This window comes from Lepidochelys kempii, chromosome 9 (assembly GCF_965140265.1).
Source record: "Lepidochelys kempii isolate rLepKem1 chromosome 9, rLepKem1.hap2, whole genome shotgun sequence".
In the NCBI taxonomy this organism is placed as follows: Eukaryota; Metazoa; Chordata; order Testudines; family Cheloniidae; genus Lepidochelys; species Lepidochelys kempii.
In genome coordinates, this window is record NC_133264.1 from 49,263,251 (window position 1) to 49,281,000 (window position 17,750).

The following is a 17,750-nucleotide window of genomic DNA, read 5'->3' on the forward strand; positions in this document are numbered from 1 at the left end:
GATTCATCCCCCATTAAATTTCCAAATTTTGTTGCTTGGGCTTGAAGAATTGGTCCACTTAGCAGCATTCCTTTCAGCCTTTCGTGAGCAAACCACGTGCACATGGCAAAATGGAGGAGTCTCCCAGGGGCCTAAATAGACTTTCTCTTGTGGGTGGAGACACCCCCCCCCCCCCCTTTTTCCTATCCAGAATCCAGCTCCAAGTTTTGGAGTCACATGGGCAAGTCACATGTCCATGAATGACTGAGTTCCTTACCAGCCAGGCCACATTCCTGGGAAAGCTCAGGTGTGGATTGGCATCTCCAAGTTCATTGTTAGCTTAAGTGTTTCTTGATTGGGCACTTACTGAGAATAGTCTTTTCTCAGGAAGCTGACCAACTGCTTCACTGAGGCTACTTAAAATTAAACAAGTACATAGCTAATATTCATAACTTCAAATACAAAAATGATACATGCATACAAATAGGATGAATATATCCAGTAGATCATAACCTTTGCAGAGATATGTTACGTGGCATATCTAGCATAAAACATATTCCAGTTATGTCACATTTACTTTCATAAGCCTATTTCCATAAAGCATTACGGGGTGCAGCATCACAGGCTCCACTGATTCTTGGGATCCTACTTTGTTGTTAATAAAGTTGGTTCCCAAAAATTGCATTTTCTGCTCTGTAAACAGGTGTCTCATTGTTTGGGAGCACTTTTGCTGAAAACTTGTTTTGAAGCTACACAAATTCACCTAGAAATACAATGCAAATCTCAGAACCCTATGACATTTTGTTGTTTTTTATAGTTTTTCATTTTATTTTTCAGGAATTTTGTGTTTAATTTTATCCATTTTGTCCACATGGGGGTGCTGGGTCCTGTCCCCAGGCAGGAGTTTGCTGAGTGAGCCTGCCCAGTATTCACTCTGCAGAGGTAGGCCTGGCTTCCCACAGCTGACATTGCGACCTGATGCACAGGGTTGCAGTGCCGCTCAGGTTTGGACTGGCTGCCCTTCTGTCATGATGATGGAGAGGCCGCCAGGCCAAACATGAGTAATATTGTGACCCTGTGCAGCAGGTTGCAACGCCTGTAGTGGGAAGCTGAGGCCCAGCCCACAGGGTAGGAGTCATTGCTGTGATGAGAGTTTTTCATTGTATTTTGTTTTATCTTGTGTTTTTGTTTTTGTGGTGGTCTTATTTGCGAAAAACCTGGGGCTCTCAACAGTGTTAGTACTTAACCGTGGGAACAACTTACCCAGGAATGATGAGGTGGATTCTCCATTATTTACAGTTTTTAATCAAGATTGGACTTCTCTTCCTAAAAGATCTGCACTTGCTCAGCTAGAAGGTTCTGTACTTGATGCAGGAATTACTGAGTGAGAGTCTCTGACTAGGAAGGAGGTCAGACTAAATGTTCATAATAGTCTCTTCTGGACTTAAAATCTATGAATCTGTGAAAAATGGCAGAAGACAGTCCTGAAAGAATTCTTTATTCTCTGACCAATAAGACACTTTTTGAAGGGGAAAACTCAGATTGTTACCAAGTAATTGGTTTACTTGAGGGGTGCCAAACCTGTCTGAAGTAGCAGTGCAGAAACAAAATGCAGCTGATCATCCCTGTAATACAGCTGTTTTCCCTGCATCCTCAGTTTTCTGTCTTGGTTTCTAACCAACAGCCCAGGATAACCATTCAGTTCCATCACAAATGATTGGAGATAATGAGCAGGTTTCTAGGGGCAGCATCTCTTCCACTCACAAAGGCAGCAGGGAAATATTCCTCCAGGATTTAGACAGGACACTTCATTAATAATTAGAATTATACTTCTAATGCCCATATTATATTATTATTTATAAGTTACATATTTATCCCCTCATGTCTGGGCTGTGTAATTGTTTTCTGCTGCCTCAGAGCTGAGAGTGAGATGGACATTCTATACTCCATTTCTTATCTGGTGTCAAAGAGCGGAGTCTTTCTAACATGGAAAACTTTCTTTATTTCAGCTATCAAATTTGTGAGTTTATGTATGAACGGGAGCATCTCTATGACAAAATCATTGATTGTTACTTACGCGATCCAGTGAGAAAGGTAGGTAAATATGTGATGCTCTTAACGTTTCCTCAGCCAAGAAGAGAGTAGCTCCTCTTCCCCCCTGTCATCGACCTTGTAAGGTTAGAACCCCCTCCTTTTCTGCCAACCCTGGGCACATGCTGAGTCTTGGTCTACGCTAGAGAGTTCAACTGGTTGTATGTAGCAGTTAATTGTTTTATGCTGATTTTCAATGTGTCTACAGTACCCATCCTGAATGACTGTAAGGTTTGCTTTTGTATCCATACTAGGGCTCTTTTATGCTAGTCCAAGTGAGTTGGCTGTCATTAGCTTTCTAACACAAGTGGGTCAAATTGTGTCTCAGCCAACTCTTTTCAAACTCTTGAGTGCAAATTATCCAGTCCTGCTGACCCTACATTTTTTATCTTTAGTAGACGCTGTTTAACATCCTTCTTATGGTTATGGTTGGAATAGAAAGTATTTAATCATCCTAGTATATGAATACATCATCCAGCTTATTTCGAAATGGAGAACAGAAATATTTATTGAATGCTTCTGCCTTGTCTTTATCATTATTGATAATGTACCCTCTTCATTTAGTTATGAACCTAAACCGTTATTACAATTCCTTTTGTTCCTAATATATTTTTTTTAAATCTTTTTATTATCCTTAACTTAGCTGGCCATAGATTTTTCTTTTGATACTTTCATAGAGTCTGTGGCCAGAAAAGGTCATTATGATCATCTAAACCAACTTTCTGTAATGTCTGTTTAATTCTGATTTATATTCATTGTTATCAACTTCCTGTTTTTTCCACATGTTATAGATTATCTTTGTATTTTTTATTGTTGCTTTCACTTCATCGAACCAGGATTTTTTTAAACTGATGCAGCATTCTTAAATGCTTACGGGATTTGTATTTAGTAAAATGTCCTTAAAAATTCTCAATTCTCATCTAGATTTGAATTTTTTTTCCCCCTCCCAGTCAGTTTTACAATTGATCTCTCTAGAGTAGTTGAGGCTTAGGTTAGTGTCCAAAAGTCACCTTCTTCTTGGGGTTTGTCTTGGTTAACTTAAACCACAACACAACATACATCTGAGGTTAGGCTTGCTCCTAAGTTTGGCATGCTCCCAGTGTTTCTCCCAGCAGTTCCCTTCTGTCCCTGCCCAGGATTCCCTCTCCTGAGAGAGACTTCAAACCCCTCTTATTTTCTGGCTGCAATTAAGTGCTCTTTCATTAGGTCAATGAAAATTACTCTGCATTTTTCTGCCCAATTTTCACACCTGACAGCAGCATGACTCAGTAGAAGAGCCTTGCAGCTTCTCTTTTTGGAATATTAGATCTGATATTGCGAACTTCTTATAGACTTGCAGGCTGAAATCTATATGGGAGAAGGAGAAAAGTAGAAGTGAAAAGAAAAGTGGATAATAGAGACAGGGAGAAGAAACAGAGGACTAGAGAGAGTGATAGGTGGAAGTGGGGAGGATAAAGGAGAATTGGTGAGCTGCTGAGGACGACACAGGAGAATCTTGAAGAGAATGTGAGCAATAGCAAGCAATACAGTGGGAAGGTGGGAGCAATGACCTTCACTCTGAAGGAATACTCTCTTCCCTCCTTTCATCTGTTCTCTTTGTCAAGGGGTCACATTCCATCCTCCCCAGAAGGGAAAAAGATGACTGCTCTAATAACTGAGGAGATCCAAGTAAAGCTACTCTTTGTCAACAATCTCAGCCACTTCTTTTCACATACAGTTCTACTCCTCCTCATACTTTGCCTTTGTTCCTTTAGGAACTACTTTAGGTCAAACCCTAACTATTACCAGTAGCTGAGGTTGTCCAACAGTTTAGTCATTGGAAGTGGCGCTTCCCAAGGTGGGCTAGCCCTAGTACTGCTTCTGAAGTGCGCTCCTTCTGTGACTGTCTGTCTTAATTCTGTGAGCAGAGCTATGATGTTAAAACCTCCCTATCCGTTCATCTTCACCTCTAACAACCAAAGGTTTCAGAGCAGCAGCCGTGTTAGTCTGTATTCGCAAAAAGAAAAGAGGTACTTGTGGCACCTTAGAGACTAACCAGTTTATTTGAGCATAAGCTTTCGTGAGCTATAGCTCACTTCATCGGATGCAACCAATGAAGTGAGCTACAGCTCACGAAAGCTTATGCTCAGATAAATTGGTTAGTCGCTAAGGTGCCACAAGTACTCCTTTTCTTCTAACAACCAAAGAAATCCTTAAATAATCAATTGTCCACGTTGCAAATACAGTTTAGTGGGTAGTCTGAAAATCACTGTCCAAATAAGTGAGTTTGCAAGCTGTCATTGATGCACTTCCCAGAACATACTATACCTTCTTAGTTCATGCCTTTCAGGAAGAAGTGTTCAACTACATCCACAATATCCTATCCATTCCTGGGTACAGTGCCGAGGAGAAGCAGTCAGTGTGGCAGAAGGCTATGAAACACATTGAGGTACAGCATAGACTGAATTGCTTGTTTTTCTGAATTTAAACCAGTTTCTCCCTTATCCACCTTGTGCTTCTTTGTAGGCAGGAGAGTATTGTCTTTGAGAATGGCATAGCTGGTTTTGGTAGGGTTTATAGAAGAGGAGTTTCCTGAAGCACTGCAAAGGAGGAATTGATAGCTGCTATACGTTTTGTCTTGTGGTGTGTGGGTGTGTATTTTCAGTAGTCACATAGTGCATGTTTACTGTGCATTCCATCAAAGCATTCGACAATGCACGCTGAGTTGGTGTCTTGTAAAGAAGACAATATCCTTATTTTACAGAGGCAAACTGAGTCAAAGAGAGGTTAAGTTAAAATCACACCGCATGTGAGTGGCAAAGTCAGGAATACCACACACACAAATCCTGTTTCCCAGTCCCCTGCTCTAACCAATAAACAACTCTCCTTCCCCTTTTTCAAAGTTCAGTACAAACACAATTTTAAAAAGCTTGAGACAAAAATTGTCAGCTATTCGTATAACACCGAAGTGGTGGATATTATTTTATTCATTTGGAGGCCAAGTTTCTGGTAAATTACTGGTTTTCAAGTTAACTTTCGTCATCAAAACTATATTTCAATGACAGTGTAATTATAGGGCTGAAAAGCTGTTCTTTCTTGGTACATTATTTTTCACGATTGTTATCTTGCAGGATGAAAAATCTCTCTCCAAAGTAGGCTAAACAATTATCCTCCATGAGGATTAATGATGTACCGAATTTCATTTGAAAATGATCATTTTCAGTTATTTAAACTTAAACTCAAAGCTTCTAATTGTTTAACTTTGGGTAACTGTAAATTATGATTCATTTTATGTGAAACTTGGCAAAAGAAATCACTCTGACCTAATCAAATTGTCCATTCCTCGTCTGAAAAGAATATTTTTGCCAAAGTTCTGAGTAGTTGTAAGGTAGGCTTTGCTAGAAACACCTTTTATATTGCTTTAGTAGTGGCCCACTATAATGTATCTATTGTGCTAGTCCCTGAATAGTGCTGTATCACATTCTTTCAGTGCTTTTCAGGCTCCTTGGTGCCATATTTATATGTGAATAACTTACTCTTACCAACATAAATGCGTGAGTGGAAAATTAATCTATGTATGACCTGTGAGGACAGTATGGAATTGAGGAAAAAGTGCTTCTAATCAGAACAGAATGAATTAGATAAATTCACAAAGGAAATTCTTTTTCCCTTCACCTGCCATCCTGTCTGGTTTTGTTGTAGTGATACTGCCCTGGTGAAGAACAATTCCGTTGTAGGTTTCCTAACGATGTCAGATACGATATAGAGCCTTTTTGTCCCTGGTTTCAGTCCAGCTGAGGCCTGTATTGATCGGAAGTTATCACTGTTGGAATGCCAACGAATGGCCTGTGAAATTAGTTGATGGTTTTAGTCCACTTCCTGCACAACAGGAGCCACATCACCAAAACACCTGCACAACTGGCACTAACTGGAAGTCTTGTCAGAGCAACAGGGGTGGAACGCAGGGAAGAAGAGCTGGTGAGGTGACAACTGCAGCTCAGGATTGAGGCCCATGCGTCACCAGTATGAGGATTTTTGTGCTCTGTCTCTGCCTGTTCTGTACCTCTTAATCTTTTTTAATTGTTGCTTCAAAAGCATTCCTCATCCACTGTTACTACACTTCTAGTTATGGTCATGTAGATTTGTAGGTATAGTACAGTATGAGTGGGATCAGCATTAATGCATGATCCTGTAGTTTGTAAGACTAAAGGTAGTGTATTTTCTCCCTCTGTCTCCAGGAGCTGCTGTTACTGAGCCCGAATAAAGCGGCAGACCTGATAGCCACTCACTTCAATGACCAGATTGAGGGAATCATTAAAAATCTTCAGGTAAAAACTTGCAAACGCACTTTGGATTGAACTATGTTTTTATAATTGAATCAGGTGTTTCTCAGCATTGGCTTTGGCCATGTTCACAGGGATTTTCAGACCAGCTCAAGCTGGAGGTCCATCTAGTCCAGTCTCTGACAGTGGCCAGAACCAGCTGCAACAGAGGAAAGTGTAGAAGCCCCTGAACTGCGCATTTATGAAATAACTTGTTGCTGGGGGAGTTTCCATCCAACCCCCTGCCTGAGGTCAGTTGTGCAGCCTGAAACCGAAAGGTGCATTTCTTCTTCGAGTAGTGTCTCTATGGGTGCTCCATAGGTGTATGTGTGCCTCTGCACCTCTAATTGAAGATTTTTGGTAGCAGTGTCCCATTGAGTCCTCGCATTTGCCATCCTTCCCTCCTGGTCTGCCTTGAGGCTATTTAGCACAGCTTGGGTGGAAACCCCCCCTCCCCCTTCCTTCTCTACTGGCCTCAGAAGGAATGAGCAGTTGTCCCTTCCTTATCTGTGTCATTAGCATAAGTAGTGTTTGTTTTGTTACCTTTGTTCTTCTTAAAAGTAGTTAGGCTAGTGTTTCTTTGTTTTATTTTATTCCTTTGGGTTTAAAAAAAAAAGAGAGAGAGAAAGGAAAAGAACTTCAGTTTCCTGCCCTGTCTGGGGGCATTCTCCCCCCCCCCCCCCCCCAGTCCCCACTAGTAGACTCATAATTTTTTATTTTTAGTTTAAAAAAAAAAAGGTAAAGACAACGTTCTTCTGCATTCCTCCCTGCTAGAGGATGACAGCCCCCTGCCCAGGGGCATGCCTGGGTGTGTCTGCTCCAAGCCCTGCCTCTCCTACCAGGAGTCAATTCCTTGTAATGGCCAGACACTCTTTGTGCCTGGGAGAGCCTCACAGAAATGCTTTACCTGCCACAGCTAAAATGGCAGCCTCACAGGAGCTGGGAGCTGAAGTTAAAACGCCTCCCTATGGAGAAAACACTTCAGCCTGCAGGGGATTCCGGAACCCCCCCCCCCCCCCCCCCATCATCCCTGGAGCCTTTGGGGTCGAGTCATGAAGAGGAGAAGGAGGGGGGGAAGAGGGAGAGAGAGAGCGCCACCAGCAGACTACCCCTGGAAAGGCTCATAAAAAGAGCTCCTCGAAGCAACTGGCCAGCCAGAGGGGCTCCCCAGCACAGCCACCTTGGTAGGGTGACACCAGCAGCTCTGAAGCATGGCACCTATAAGGGGCCCCCTGCTGTGAGCTCTGCTCTGCAGCACCATCCCGAAGGCACTGGTCCCAGAGATGGAGAGGCTTCCACACTCATGCTCTCATAGTACCAATCCCCAAGGAGAGGGGACAATTACCGTACCATCTCTAAAAGAGCGGCACAGAGAAACCCTTTGGTATATCAAGGATCTACAACCTATCCTGAAGGACGACCCAACACTCTCACAAATCTTGGGAGACAGGCCAGTCCTTGCCTACAGACAGCCCCCCAACCTGAAGCGAATACTCACCAGCAACCACATACCACACAGCAGAACCACTAACCCAGGAACCTATCCTTGCAACAAAGCCCGTTGCCAACTGTGCCCACATATCTATTCAGGGGACACCATCACAGGGCCTAATAACATCAGCCACACTATCAAAGGCTCGTTCACCTGCACATCTGCCAATGTGATATATGCCATCATGTGCCAGCAATGCCTCTTTGCCATGTATATTGGTCAAACTGGACAGTCTCTACGTAAAAGAATAAATGGGCACAAATCGGATGTGAAGAATTATAACAAAAAGAAAAGGAGTACTTGTGGCACCTTAGAGACTAACCAATTTATTTGAGCATGAGCTTTCGTGAGCTACAGCTCACTTCATCGGATGCATACAGACTAACATGGCTGTTACTCTGAAACCTGTCAAAAGAATTATAACGTTCATAAACCAGTCGGAGAACACTTCAATCTCTCTGGTCACGCGATTACAGACATGAAAGTTGCGATATTACAACAGAAAAACTTCAGAAACAGACTCCAAAGAGAGGTTGCTGAATTGGAATTAATTTGCAAGTTGGATACAATTAATTTAGGCTTGAATAGAGACTGGGAATGGTTGATTCATTATAAAAAGTAACCTATTTCCCCTTGTTTATTCCTTCCCCCCCACACTGTTCCTCAGACATTCTTGTTAAACCCTGGATTTGTGCTGGAAATGGACCACCTTGATTATCATACACATTGTAAGGAGAGGTTTCAGAGTAACAGCCGTGTTAGTCTGTATTCGCAAAAAGAAAAGGAGTACTTGTGGCACCTTAGAGACTAACCAATTTATTAGAGCATAAGCTTTCGTGAGCTACAGCTCACTTCATCAGATGCAACTGATGCATCTGATGAAGTGAGCTGTAGCTCACGAAAGCTTATGCTCTAATAAATTGGTTAGTCTCTAAGGTGCCACAAGTACTCCTTTTCTTATTGTAAGGAGAGTGATCATTTTAGATAAGCTATTACCAGCAGGAGACTGGGGTGGGGGGAGAGAAAACCTTTTGTAGTGATAAACACCCATTTTTTCATGGTCTGTGTGTATAAAAACATCTTCTGTATTTTCCATGGTATGCATCCGATGAAGTGAGCTGTAGCTCACGAAAGCTTATGCTCAAATAAATTGGTTAGTCTCTAAGGTGCCACAAGTACTCCTTTTCTTTTTGCGAATACAGACTAACACGGCTGTTACTCTGAAACCTTTGGTACCAGGTGCACTTTCCCAACCATAGATACTGACAGCATACTACAGATACTCCTCTGTGGTACCACGTGAGCCCATGGTAACACACCTGCTCTGGTACTCTGGAGACCTGTGGCCAGGGGCGGCGAGTTATATACACATGTGGTGCCCAGGCTCCAGCAATATTCAGGGCCCGGGGGCCCAGCTACACCAGTGTTTGGGGCCGGGTCTTTCCCCTGGTCCCCACTTGCTGCTCCCGCTCACCTCTCACCTCCCCCAGCCCCCTGACTCTGCTTTGCTGGCTCCCCGCATCAACTGCTGCCACAGAGTCCTACTGCCCACCATTCACTAATGGCAGGGCAGGCTGCCCTTCCGCCCTAGCCCTGAGCCTCTCCAACACCCCAAACCCCTCAACCCCAGCCCCAGACAGAGCCCTCATCCCCCCATACCCTAATTCTCTGTCCCAGCCCTGAGCCCCCTCCCACACCCCAAACCTCTCATCCTCAGACCCACTGCCCTCACCCCTGCACCCCCTCCTATTCCCAAACTCCCTCCCAGAGCCTGCATCCCTCACCCCCTTCTACACCCCCAGCCCAGAGCCTGAACCCAGCACCCAAACTCCATCCCAGAGCCTGCACCCCAGACCCCCTCCCCCATCCAAACTCCCTCCCAGAGCCTGCACTCCTCCTGCACCCTAATCCCCAGCCCAGGGCCTGCACCCCAGAGCTCCTCCCCCCACCCAAACTCCCTCCCAGAGCCTTAGGTAGGTGGGGGGCAGGTTCTGGGCACCACCAAAATTTCTACAAACCTGCCACCCCTGCCTGTGGCCTCAGTACCCATAGAGAGACAATTACCATACCATCTCTAAAACAGTGGCACCAACAAACTTTCTGTACTGGGCACAACAAAACTCTCATTGAGGGAGTGCTCTGCCCAACTATCAGTACTGACAGCGTACCACGGAGTTTCCTCTGTGGTACCAAATGAACGCATGGCACTGCATGAGCTCTGGTACCCTGGAGACCTGATGATTGGGGAAGAACCACAATCCCCATTACTTGGTACCAGGACCCCAGTATCAAGCACATCCCGGCACCCAGAATCGCTCTTGGCACTGGGCTATATACTGCCAATACCCCAGTCAGCACCACCCTTACGCAGTGAAGAATCTGACACTGGCCAGGAGGAGATCATTTTCCTGGCCCTCATTGTGGCCCACTGTCACACTACAAGGGTACCCCCCAATTCCATCAAGCTAACTTACAATCGCAGTACGGGCCCCCTGAGGTAAGCCCACCGCCCATGCCCACCTTTCTCCCTCACTCCCCCCGAAGGCCATATTGTAATTCTTGGGCGACGTACACACATATGTCGCGACCATCCCCTATGTCTCTCAGGGAGAGTCCACCAGATGGTTTGCTACAGCCTGGCTGTCCAGACACCTGAGTAAGGGCAGGAGGAAGCTTTTTCAGAACAGGAAAAAGAACCTGAAGAGGAATCTACCCCTCCAGCACGCTTCTCCTCATGTCTCCCAGATGAGGCTGTGCTGCCCACCCCTCATCACTAGGTGAAGATTTTAGGAACTTTCTGGATCTTACCAAGAGGATGGCAGATTCCCCTACAGGAGGTGGCAGATACACATCACAAGTTGGTGGAAATTCTGCACACCACCGCCTCATCTAGAATTGTCCTCCCAATTAATGAGACGATTCTAGATCCTACCAAAGTAATCTGGCAGACACCAGCCTCCATTGCACCATCCAGCAACAGAGTGTAAACAAACAAACCAAAAAAACCCCGTACATCTCTACTCAAAGAGGCAGACTTTGTTTTCAACATCCGCAACATGATGTCAAGTCAACTCCATATGATCAGGCTTGGCAAGATGGTGTATTCATCGACAACATTACTGTTTAGAGTCATAAATTACCAAACTGTCATGGCCAAATACAATTTTATTAATTATGGGAAACCCAATATGTTTCTGGAACATTACTGGAAACACAAAAAGAACAGATTCAGACCATTCTTAGAGAAGGTCAGTTAATAGCCAGACTGGTCCTAGAGACAGCACCGGATGTAGCTGTTACAGCTGCCTGCCCAAGTCTCCATGACAGTGGAACTGAGGTGGGTTGTGATGTGGTTTTTTTGTTTGTTTGTTTGGTTTTTTTTGACTTTTTTGGCTACACCTCTCTAGATTGCCCAAAGAGCTACAGACTTCCAATTTGAAGGGCCAAACTCTTTACGGAAAAGACAGATTTTTCTCTCCACATCCTGAAGGATTCTCAGACCACATTATACTCCTTAGGAATCTACACTGTGTTACAGAAGAGAAGATATACCTCTCAACTGCACCACAGGTCACAATCTTCTCAATACCCACCATCTCAGTGCTGTTATGAGCCACAGTGTAAGAGGACCAGGGCTCAAAGTGGGAACAGTCTGCACCCCAGTCCATGACTTCTCAAACTGTCTCTTATAAGCACTTTTGATGAGCTGGTCGAGGGCCTGAACAATGATACCTTACAGAATCAGCTACCATCTATACACCTGTCATGCCATTCAGAAGTCACCTTGCCCTACTTCACAGCAGTTAGGACCAGCTCTAAAGGAAGGAGATTGATTTCTAGCCCTGAACCTACAGGGTGCCTACTTCCATATCTCAATACAACCTTCATACAGGAGATTTCCTATTGCTTACCTTTGGGGCAGGATCATTTTCAGTACAGACTGCTCCACACAGGGTATTCTCCAAGTTTCTCTTCATTGTAGCGACATACTAACCACGGTACAGTGACTAGACTTTATCAGCACCAACCCTGATGCAGTACAAGCGAGAGCATTCCTCTTGCTACTCGCATTCACCACCCTGGGACACAACTGCCTAATACTCTGGGGAGATCACCTACACAACCACAAGGTTCAAGACAAATAGCCTTCCACAGAAATGACCTTCCATAAAGCTCTTTTGGGGCGAAGGGCTGTCAGGAGTGCCTGTGCACACTTTCTGCCTTTCTTCAAAAACAACACACAAAGGTCATGATGGACTTAATGTGACCTGTATGTTTTGTGTAAACCGCCAAGGAGCTGCCAGATCTCCTTCCCTCTACAGGACAGCACTCAAACTTTGGAATTGATGCACTCATCACAATGTGCTCATCTCAGCTATCTGTCTACCAAGGATACAGCCGACAGTCTCTGTTGCAATTTTCTCACGACAATGAGTGGGTACTGAATTCAGAGGTGCTTCAAGATATATCCACCCTTTGAAGAACCATGACTATGGATTTCTTTGTTATTTAACGGAACAAGAAAGGTCCTTGTTACTGCTCCAGGGCTGGCCTGGGGAAACATTCACTGGTAATTGCCCTCATCTTCCCACAAGACAGGGCCCACTTGTATGTCTTTTTTCCCAGTTTCCTACTCTATCCAAGATTCTGTTGAAAATTCAGCAAGACAAAGCGAGAGTTATTCTGATTGCCCCTCTTGACCATGACAAGTCTGGCTCCCTTACCTGACACAGATGGCAATATGCCCTCCTGTTTCTCTTCAGCCCATCCCTCACCCGCTCTCTCAAAACAATGGGCTGACCCTTCACCCCAACCCGCGGGTCCTCCACCTCCAGGCTTGGCTTCTTCTTAGTTCTAAGTCTTAAAGGCAGAATGCTCTGACAAGCTGAAAGATGTGTTGCAACACAACCAAAAGTTGACCACTCAACATACTTATCTACAAAATGGAAATGACTCCAAGTTTGTCTCATTCCAAACACACAGACCCAACCTCATCTTTCCTCCCTCTGATTTTGCACTACATTTTAAACTCTCACTCAGCTCCCTTAAGGTTCATCTCGCAACGAAATTGGCTTCCCACTTGGTGTTTGCTCACCCACTAATGAGTAGATTCTTTAAGGGCATTGGGAATCTCTTCCCACGTGTGACACCACCTGCTCCAGCCTGGGACTTTAACCTAGTTCTCAGGGCTTTGAATAGACCTTCCTCCGAGTCCAGGGCAACTTGTTCTCTCTCTCACCTGTCCATGAAGACAGCATTTCTAATTTCCATCACCTCAGCTAGGCACATAGGAGAAATAGCGGCCCTGATGGCACATGCATCAGTCACAGCCTTTTTTTAAAAAAAGACAAAGTAACTCTAAGGCCATATCCCAAGTTTCTCCCTACTTTCTCTGCACTTTCCATATGAATCAACAGATCCATCTCCCTGTTTTTTCCCAAAAACCACATTGTAACACCTGGGAGATAATTGTGCATATGCTAGATATTAGAAGGACATCAGCATTCTACTTGGACAGGACTAAAGACTTCAGGGAATCCCCTAAACTCTTCCTTTTGTCCACAGAAAGATCCAAATGCTCTGTGATATCAGCTCAAAGACTATCCAAATGGGTCTCTAGTTGCATTAGTCACTTATCAAGGGCACAACTTGCTTCCATCCAGAGTCCATACACACTCCATGAGGTCATTTTCTACCTCAGTCACATTCTGTAGGGATACCTCTATCTCAGCAATCTATAGAGCAACGACTTGGGCCTCTGCCCATACTTTCACAGAATATTATGCAATCGCTGAAGATTTGGCCGCTGACACCATCTTTGACTCCACAGTACTCTCTGTAGTAAAAGACTCCACTCCGAAGTCCCGGCCTCCAGTGGTGGGTACTGTTCAGGAGTCACCTACAGTGAAGCATCCATAGGGACACTACTCGAAGGAGAAGGAGGAGTTACTAACCTTGTGAAGTAACAATAGTTCTTTGAGATGTGTGTCCCTGTGGGTGCTCCCCAACCCACCCTCCTCCCCTCTACTGCAAAGTTCTCGATAGGGCTGTGCGGTAGAGAAGGAAGTGAGGGGGGTTCGTCTGTGCAGTGCTAAATAGCCTCAAGGCAGACCATGAGGGAGGGAGGGCACATGCACCGGCTCTATGGGACACTGCTACCAAAAATCTCCGATTAGAGGTGCAGGGGCACACATACGCCTACAGTGGAGCACCCATAGGGGGACATATCTCGAAGAACCATCATTACTGCACAAGGTGAGTAACTTCCTCATCACTTCCAAACACGTCTAAATCCTTACAAATGGAACCCTTGGTGCTCTCCTCTGTACAAATATACAGCAAGGAGTCAGACTATTCCCTTTAGTAAGAAGCTGCTACGCCCTTCTGTGCTTGGCATCAATACATTCCATTCGGGGGAGGGATAGCTCAGTGGTTTGAGCATTGGCCTGCTAAACCCAGGGTTGTGAGTTCAATCCTTGAGGGGGCCATTGAGGGATCTGGGGCAAAAATTGGGGATTGGTCCTGCTTTGAGCAGGGGGTTGGACTAGATCACCTCCTGAGGTCCCTTCCAACCCTGATATTCTATGATTCTCACTCTTGAGTCCCTAAACAAGGTGTAAAAGAGCTGTTTTCCTAGCTGCCCCAAACATAGTGCCTGCCAGGATCCATTCAAACATGTTTGTCCATCAAGCCAATTTTATATAGACAGTCTGTTCTTATCTGTCTTGCTGCTGGGGAGGTACAGAACCAACCTCCATTTTTGTTGTGATAGTTATAATAAATAGTTCTGCTCTTGGTTAGATTGTCTTGGTTTTTGATAAGTTTATTAGATAGTTTCAACAGCTTTTCGTTGTTTGATACCACAAGCTTTGCCAATTCTGGTAGATCCAGCAAATAACCTGCACTTAAGAGGTGCGTCCCATTTCTGATTTCTATGATAAATGTTGAAGGAAGCACGCTGTCAGGGACTGTGTTGTCTATAAGACTTCCTGAAAGGGCTCAAAGGATTGACACTCCATGCAGCATTTGCTTCTGCATAAGGCTCTTAAAACTTGTGGGTTACAGGCCTGTGTTTTAGAGCTGCTTGTTCGGTCTAAAGATCCTCTCAGAGTCAAGATCTGTTGTCACAGTGGTGTGGCAGCAAAGTTTATCCACTCTTTGGTAAGACCACTGCTGGAATACTGTGTTCAGAGCTGGTGTCTTGGTTTCTAAAAAGATGTTAAAAATTGAGAGCTACAAGAGTGATTTAAAGTCTGGAAAAGAGTCTTATGGTGAAAAACTTAAGGAGTCCAGTTGATTTCTCTTATCTAAGAGAAGGTTCAGAGTTGATGGTCTGTAATTACCTATCCAGGAAAAAGGTATCTAACAATGGAGAGCTCTTTAATCTAGCAGAGAAAGACATAGTGCAATCCAAAGAGGAGGAAGTTGAAGCTAGACAAATTCAAACTGAAATAAGAGAGAGTTCTTTTACAGTAAAGGTAGTTAACCATTGGAATAGATTGCCAAGCGATGTCGTAAATTCTCCATCACGAGTTCTTAACTAAAGATGAATGACTTTCCAAAGATGCTCTAGTTCAGCCACAAGTTACGGTTTTAGATGTGGGAATCACTGGGTAAAATTCTATAGCCTGTGAAGGTCAGACTACTAGATCATAATCTCTTTTGGCCTTAAAATGTATCTATCTGTGAAGCTCAGGTTGCTTCACTTGACAGCACAGCTGCAGGGTTTCTAAGACCGGATGGCTAGCACTTGTTCATAACGATCATGTAGTCCTTTTACAATCCAAAAAACCACCGCTAGGCTAGGAGGAATTATACCAAGTGAAACTGGTTTAGGAGATTTGCTCAAGGCAGCGGCTCTGGCCAGACTCTTCATGAGCATCAGTCCCATAAGAGTGAATAATATTTCTTTCAATGGGTATAACTTCAGACAACTCAACACCAGATTATTATATTAAAATATTAATTCTTTTTTTTTTCCCACTATTCAGGACCAATTCTTGCTTTTCCAATTTTTGAGAAGTCTCCTTGACCCAAGGTATGTAAGTAAATTGGATAGTTTATAACTTTCTGCTCAAAATCATAACTCTTTAGTTAAAGAGTAAACACAAATATAAATGCTGTAAACACATTTATAAATGCATAAATACACACATGATCATAAAACATTGTAGGGTACAATTCTGCCTTGACACGGGAATGATCCAGATGCGCTAACAAGGCTTTTCCATCCCAGGTCTTTAAGATTTTGTGATTTTTCACATTACACAAACATTTGCAGACACTTGCATCATGAAGGCAGAGAAGGAGCTAATACAGATCCAAAGAGAGGCAAGAAATTGATTAGCTGAGCTCCACTGTAGCTGCTGCTATAAAAGGCTGTCTCTTCTGAGGACAAAGTTATTCTCCTTGAGATAGGAGCTAAAGTCTCTGCAAACCACAGGAGACTAGTCTGCAAGTGACAGGGCCAGTCAAGATAGATACACTTCATACATAAAAGGTACTTCTGCTCTCTGTGACTGGGTTTTTACATTGGGATTGCTATATGCTAACCTCATGCTGGTGAGCCTAGCCCAGAAAGGCCTGAGTGTGGCTTCTTAAAGGGGTAGGGCCAGTTGGGGAGTGATTATCAGTTGAGATGTCCATGGTAGGAGTCTCTCCCTGCATTAAACTGTATTGTGCAGTTACAAAAGTGGTTCCATAGGAAAAGGGGTGAAATTAGCATAAGGACAAAATTCCGTTTCTGAAAACTTGCTTTGCCTGTTTTTCTCTTCTGATTACCAGCAGTCTAAGCTTCTGCTATTGTTCTCTAAGAATCCACAAATTTGTCAGTAACTTTATTGAGATGCCCAGAACTGAACACACAATCCTGTACAGTGATAATTCTCAGTTCATAAATTTTCAGTATGACTGTCTGTGTGCTCCAGATGTTTGGCTTGCATATTGATGAACAGGTGTTACTGCCATCTGGATTTTGAATTTGCCTGTGTTTGTGCTACAGTATCACCATCAGATTATTGTGATAAATGAGCCCCAAAGAAAGGAGAAATTGCACTGGACTTCAATATTTTTCTTGTCAACAGCAATAGGTTTCATAAATCTCCAGGTAATAAACTCATCCAATTTAGCCCTGAAATAGTTAGGAAGTGGCCACTTCCCTCTTAGTCTGATCATAAGCACATACATCACACTGTGTGTTCAAACCATCAACAGGAAGTCATTTAAAAGCATAATATCAGCTTTTGAATTTGATTGTACAAAATATCTCTACTTCCTGTATAGGACTGACATTCAACAAACCACAGTCAGGCCACAGACCCTGCCTCTTTGCACTACCTGAATTCCTGCACTGTTCACATTTGTACAACATGGCTGTAATATGAATAAAGTCCATTTAATTCTCTCAGGGCTTCAGCAGTATTGCTGGAGGTCCAAAATAATAGAATTAAATGGGCATAATGGATTGATGGCACATGCCAAAATGACCAATAAGGAAAACATAAGTGGGATTCTAGGTGCAGAAGAATGATCCTTAATAGAGTTTAAATGAGTCCAGTGAACTTAGTTTTGCAACTATCACTACAGAGCGAAGGAGTTGGAAGCCCAAGAATTAAGTTTCTTTATTGACAATATTCCCCTGACCTGTCCTCTTCTTAAGAAATTCTCTCTGAAGAGACCTTAGATTATTGGAGTAGTTTATTATTCATAACACACAAGCTTCTACTGATTATGTTGTGTTGCCAGTGCTGTGGATTTGTGTGTGTGTGTGTAATGGGGATATACTTCAAAATGAGCTTTAGCAATATAATTTGTTTGCACTTTATGAAATATTAAAACTTTTTTTCACAGTAGTTTGTAAATTGATTTGGTTTATTTACTTCAAAAGG

The 17,750-nt window shown here is 43.6% G+C and overlaps 1 protein-coding gene across 6 annotated transcripts in view; it reads left to right on the forward strand.

The window, feature by feature from the left end:
• The window catches only part of VPS8 (VPS8 subunit of CORVET complex), a 225,084-nt gene that overhangs the window by 122,078 nt on the left and 85,256 nt on the right, over positions 1–17,750 (forward strand). For 5 of the 6 annotated variants that reach the window (XM_073360260.1, XM_073360261.1, XM_073360262.1 and 2 more), the window contains exons 31-34: positions 1,989–2,073; positions 4,400–4,498; positions 6,288–6,377; positions 15,855–15,901. In XM_073360260.1, coding sequence (XP_073216361.1) covers positions 1,989–2,073; positions 4,400–4,498; positions 6,288–6,377; positions 15,855–15,901 — 321 coding nt within the window. The remainder of the gene's footprint in view (positions 1–1,988; positions 2,074–4,399; positions 4,499–6,287; positions 6,378–15,854; positions 15,902–17,750) is intronic. The other variant, XM_073360264.1, reaches the window with a different exon arrangement.